The sequence below is a fragment of the Dipteris shenzhenensis genome, chromosome 18 (genome assembly GCF_047967505.1).
Source record: "Dipteris shenzhenensis isolate YYH24624 ecotype China chromosome 18, Dip_SZ_1.0, whole genome shotgun sequence".
Classification (NCBI taxonomy): domain Eukaryota; kingdom Viridiplantae; phylum Streptophyta; class Polypodiopsida; order Gleicheniales; family Dipteridaceae; genus Dipteris; species Dipteris shenzhenensis.
Genome location: NC_141613.1, coordinates 48,725,775 through 48,731,777, shown reverse-complemented (window position 1 = coordinate 48,731,777; position 6,003 = coordinate 48,725,775). Strand labels below are relative to the sequence as shown.

Below are 6,003 nucleotides of genomic sequence, written 5' to 3'. Positions count from 1 at the left end.
TTTGCTTCTCCCCCCTTTCCAATTTTAAGGCTTTGAAGTGCCGATGTATGGAGGTAGAAAATTTGGCCAAGTTCAAATTTCATCTTGAAGAAAACTCCTCCTAATGCACATGTACTTGTGCACTCAATTCATGAATTTAAAGATCAAGGCTCAAATTTATGCATTTTATTCCACCTATTGTCTCTAGAGGGTTTTTTTGGAGAGCCCCCTCTGTGGACCATAGGCCACCTCTTTCCAAAAGTTAATAAGTAAAGTTAGAAAGGCTATTAGAGGGCAATGGATATAATAACAATGGTTCTCTTAATTGTAATAATTCATACATTGCATATGAATGTCACATCAAATCAAGATTTGTAGCATTGTGAAGGTGAAGTTGGTAAGTGTTGCATCTAGGACTTTATGATAGCTATTACAATCTTTGAAGGTGAAGTTGGAAAGTGTTGTATCTAGGACTTTATGATAGCTATTACAATCTTTTCGACTATTAAATCTTCTCAACCCCAAAAGTAATTATACTTGAATGTGGACATAAGGTAATCCTAAACACAATAATAGCTAACTACAAGCTTGACATGCAATAGTCCCATCTGTATGGAGTAAGGACATCATGTGAAGTAAGGTAGAAGAACTTTGAGAGAGAATCACCACGTAAATAATAAATATGAAAAAGTTGAAAAGCCTAAAAGCTCAAAATTACACCCTATGCACACAAGGTTAGGAATGCGTGGTTGGTGGATGGTTTCGGAGGTTGGCACATACTTTGAAGCCTATTTGGAGCGCCATTGATGCTCAAATTAGCACCCCATGCTGGAGCGAGGCCACTTATGCGAGGCTAGTGGCTCATTTTCTAGGTTCACACAGTTTAGGAGACATAAGTGAAGCGCCTTTGGTGTCAAGAATTGCAAAACTCAGCACTAGAGCGCCATTTTTCTGAAAGCCAATCAAAATCTGGCATGTGGCATTATCATTGGGCTGAGCTGCCTTTAATGCTTCAGATCTTGATGGGCAAGCCAATCAAAGTGGCACAGCTCTCCCTACACAGCTCCTTGCAAATATTCAAAGATGTCTTGTAATCCTCCATTAAAAAATGCCTAAAGCTCCCTAAGAATTTTGGCATGTGAACGAACCGACTCTCTTGAACAAATGCGCATTCTTTTGCGCTTGTGCACTAGGCCTTAGCAAGCTGAAAACACTTGGGGAACGTGGGCAACGAGTACTATAATCTAAGTGAAATGCGAAATAAAAGTGGTAAAAGTACGTGACCTTGAGATACAAAATAAACGGATATGAGAAGGTACAACATACCAACGTCCAACGTAACCGGCAAGGTCTATTCTAGGGCCGCTATGCACGCATACCCACCTCCCACATGGACACCCTCGCTTCATCACAAATGACAATGTTCCTCCCTTAAGCCTTTCATAAATCTGAAGTGGGCACCAGCTGCATTCACCCTCAGTTCCAAGCTCGTACAGAGCTCCAACCTCACTCAGGAGAGACCTTCAACGTCTCTCTCAAAACCTTGTAGATACAGAGAGAGAGAGAGAGAGAGAGAGAGAGAGAGAGAGACGGATTTGTAGATACAGAGAGAGAGAGAGACGGATAGATAGACAGACAGACAGACATGAGACATGTCTTGGGAAAACGTGATCACATGCCTTCTCGTTCTGACCAAATATTATATCCTCTAGATACACAGACGCAATAAAGCGACTAGACTGACAGAGTCTTCCATTCCACCTCGCCGTCACCAGCAATCTAGATTACACTCGTGGTTCGAAGTCGATATCCGCCCCTGGGATGGCAAATGGTTTGACAACCAGACCCCGTGCTCGACCGCAATGGCAGTACAAAATCACGCTGTCGAACTCAGCAACTGAGACCCTTACGAAATCTTTACAGCGCACAACAGTCGCAAAGACGGACGATAGGATTCCAAAAACGGACGAAGCCAGCCAGAGTACAATAGTACGACATTCAAGCTCTCAACAATCTGCATTCTCCCGATGTGAGACGGACTCTCGGATAGGAAAAGGCCCAAGGAAGGAGCCCGAGTGCCCCCTAGCTGGACTGAGAGCATGTTGTGGGGGCGAAACCAAGCTGCGAATTATCAATATCAAACTGCATTTGGAAATTCTGCTGAATGAGGTTGCCAAGAACAGAAAACCCGAACGGTGAATCCACGCCTTGCAATCCGAGACACTTCAAGCCACCGGGAACATCGATGAAGTAGTTGGTCGCCTGGGGCTGGAAGCGGGCATTGCCTCGCAGGGAAATGGCGAGTGTGGGAAGCTTGAGGTCGGGGATATTGGAGGCATTGAAGCAAAGGTCGAAGGTCTGCACAGGTTCTACTTGTGTGTAGATGAGGGCGTCCGTCATGGCACGGAGAATCTGGCGGTAAGCAGGCTCTATGAAGAAGGTGAGGGTCGTCCCCGAGTCGACGATGGTGCCGCCATTGCCAGTAGCATCAATATCCCAGACGTAGGAAGGAATGGGAAGCAGCTGCCCATTCACGCGAACATCCTGGATGCCCACATAGTAGAAACTCTGCCCGAACGGATTCTTGAGGAAAGGCGTGTACTGGAACGCCGACTGCACCTTCAAAGACGAAGGCAACTGGCCGAAGACGAGGAAGCTATCCTCGGCCGGGTTGTGGAAGAAATCGACGAGGCAATACGAGAACTTGTAGCCAGTGACGGAGCCGATTTGGGAGGCGAAGGAAATCGAGCCGCGGCCGAGGCCGACGACGCCACTGGAACCAAGGAAGCTCTCACCGGTGTTGTGGAGGCCACAACCGAAGGCAACGTTGGGGATGGGGAGGGCGGGACCGGAGGAAGAGTTAAGGGTGATGGTATCGGTGGAGAAGACGCCGGAGGTGTCGGAGGTATCGGCGTAGGGGTAATCATAGAGGCAAGTTATGGAGGGGAAGCGGAAGGTGCAGGAGAAGTGGGGAGGGGGAGGGACGAGGAGGCAGAGGGGGGAGAGGCAAGGGATGGGGGAGAAGGAAGAGGAAGCTGAGGGGAGGAAGGAGGAGGAGGAGGAGGAGGAAGGGCAGCTATGGCGGCAACGAGAGCAACGAACCCAGGTGAGGTCACTGCCTGTGTCGACGATGAGCATGAATCGCTGAGGAGGAGTGCCGACGAAGAAGTCCATGAAGTATTGGCCTGCTCCAGCGTTCTCGCCCGAGATCATTCCGCTTCGCAACGAGTGAGTTGATGCTGTTGATGAAGACGACGATGACCACCCTGCAGATGGTGGTCGTGAAGGCGACGATGATTTTGATTCAGATGATGATCCTCCTCGCGTCGACGATAATCGTGCGCTTTGTAGCTTCCTCGCCATCGCCTCCATCCTCTCCACGTCCCTCCCTCGAGCTTCCGCCAGTTCCTCCAGCCTGCTGCTACTCCTGCTGCTTCGCGAAGTGGCCTTGCCGTATGGCGAGCGCGGCGAGCTCCTGTGCACCAAGGGGACGCAAACGCTAGTTGCGGTTCTAGTTCCGCCATCGCCGCCCGCCTCCTTCTGGCCGCCCACGATTGTCGATTGGCAATGCGGCACAAACGTAGACCCGAGAAGGAGCAGGAGGAAGAGCCCGGCCATGCTATGACGGAGCTGTGGCGGGGGTAGCTTTTGAGGCATCGTTACGACGGGGAAGACGCACAAATCACAGAAGGAAGAGCGACGAGCTTATTGTGCGTCTCGCAATCGGGAAAGCAAGGAGGAACAACAAGCCAAAGACGAAGACGATGATGGTAGCATAATAGGTTGCTAGCTATGGCGCCCAACAAGCTCACACTCCAATGCCAGCAGTTATACTTCATTTTAATAAGACCCTTCTCTCTCTCTCTCCTCCTTTAACTATTTTAGCGGAAATCGCGGCAGCCCAATGGTAGGGCTGCCTGCCTACCAGGGCGGCTACCCGCGTTCACGCCAGGGTAGAGTTAGGGCAGTTGCCCCTAGATTGGCTCGAACGGGTGTGTGAGTTTTATCGTTTTGCTTTTCAACCCTCCATGAATCAACAAGCCTTTGCCATATCTTGGACTCGTGTTGCTATTGCGTGGGGGGGCTTGGGGGGGAGGGGCACCCCAATACATTCGAGCAGCGTGAACCTAGCCTAATCTAATTGTCTCTACAACACACAATTGATATCTCTCTCTGTCTCTTTTCTTTTTTTGCGTGCAAAAAAATTTTAAGTTTTATTAATAACAAAAAGGAAATACAGCTGTTAGCTAGAAGCTCGGGTCTCTACTAGAGCTGAGAAGGCCTGATCAAATAGAGGGACACATGAACTTAAGACTCTAAGAAAGTCGGACTGAATTTCTTAACCCAAAGAGGCTAGAAAGGAATGTGCTGGAAAACAATGCATTACGTGCAAGCCAAATCCTCTGAATAGTAATCACGCGGTGCACGCTCCATAGTGCATACTGAACCTCTGTGAGGCAACCACGATCACCAAGCAACGCAAGCTTCCATTGGGCTTCAATGGAAATGTTTTTATGAGCCAACCACTTGAGGATCATCCCCCACACCAGCCAAACTATCAAGCAATCCCAAAATAGATGAGAATGACCCTCTACAGCCACCATGCAGAGTGGACAAAGGGGCGACATTGTCGTCATCCACTTACTAAGCCAATCATGGGTAGAAAACTTAGAAATAAACAACTTCCACATTGTAAAGTTAAGCCTAGCAGAAAAAGTTGAAGCCCATATCCATCACCCAAATGGAAAGCGAGTCCTATGTGCATAAAATTGCCACACTGCCATGACAGCCTCGTTCACTGGCACATTGCCATCACCAACATATCACTCTCCATCTTCAGAAAAAGGCTCTCTTATTGCTCTCACTAGTTGAATGTTATTAAATCTGCAACCTGCAAACTAATGTCCTTGCCCTCCCTTTATCTATCGAAAGCACCTTGTCATTCCATATGTAGAAAGCCCTATGAAAGAAAGTGACACGTAACTATGGATTGCCTCCCAATTTCTCATTACCTAAGCATAATTATCAATTCACTAGCTAGAACAAGCTTTCATAGGAAATGAGCTTTAGTAGCCCCACCAAAATGGGTCTCCACAACACCCATCATGAACAAAACAGATCCTATAACGTATCCCTTCATGTTCATTTACTTCTTTCATTAGGCTCAAATACAACACCTTTTATGGTATTAACTCCAACACTCTTGATAAACAAGGTCATATGACATGCCCTCTTTAGAGGAAGGGCTTTCAATTTGATTTTTTCAACTACTGTGGGTGTCTTAAAATGCAACTTTTTATGTATGACACCATCATGAAAAGCCCAATGCTTTCAATCCAACTCTTTGTAATTATAGATCAAGTGAAAAATATAAGGAAACCCCTTTACACCTTTGTGCTCGTACTAATCTTGTATATCATAACAGCTCACTGTATTTGACCTTATAGGGCAACTCTAAATTTTGCATTGGGGTGGAGAACATTTTAGGATATAATTTTAAGCTATAAGGATTAGCCATAATTTTACATTAGGATGGAGAAATTTTAAGGATATCTTTTAAGCCTTTAGAGAAGAAGCACGCTTGTGCTCATATCAATCTCATTGGAACATAAATTCATTGTTGTCTTACCTAATGGACAACATAATTGAAGGCCATTATAAGATATCTTCAAGGAATGAAAAGCTGTCAATATTTGTACCTTTAAAAGGAGGATCTTAATCTCAAAAGGCCAATATATAGAAGTACCTAAGACTGACTAATGATTGTTGACAAATATTTTTGCATTAAAAGGGTTTGAAAATTTTCTCTGTAGGAAGTATACTCGTATTCAAGGTTGTGGATTCTTTATGCTTTTTTTTGGGAGAGTTCCTCAAGGAAAATAGACACCCCTCGTATATGTGAACATTAGTTAAAAGTGGCATGTAGAAAGCAACTTGTTTGAGAACATATTCTAGGAGTGTAGAATTTTTCATCGACCACGCTTCTCTTAGTTTGTTCCTAGAACCTCTTTTCCAATCATTACT

At 46.0% G+C, this 6,003-nt stretch overlaps 1 protein-coding gene across 1 annotated transcript; it reads right to left on the bottom strand.

Moving 5' to 3' along the window:
* Positions 1-1,590: 1,590 nt before the first annotated feature.
* Positions 1,591-3,759, bottom strand: LOC147891348 (aspartic proteinase NANA, chloroplast-like). Its single transcript, XM_087389973.1, has one exon. It carries the CDS (start codon positions 3,634-3,636, stop codon positions 2,062-2,064), a length of 1,575 nt encoding a protein of 524 aa, XP_087246099.1. The 5' UTR covers positions 3,637-3,759; the 3' UTR covers positions 1,591-2,061.
* Positions 3,760-6,003: the final 2,244 nt, after the last annotated feature.

Bases quoted from the DNA above. Each gene is read 5' to 3' on its own strand.
- LOC147891348 (XM_087389973.1), bottom strand. From the start codon at position 3,636: ATGCCTCAAAAGCTACCCCCGCCACAGCTCCGTCATAGCATGGCCGGG.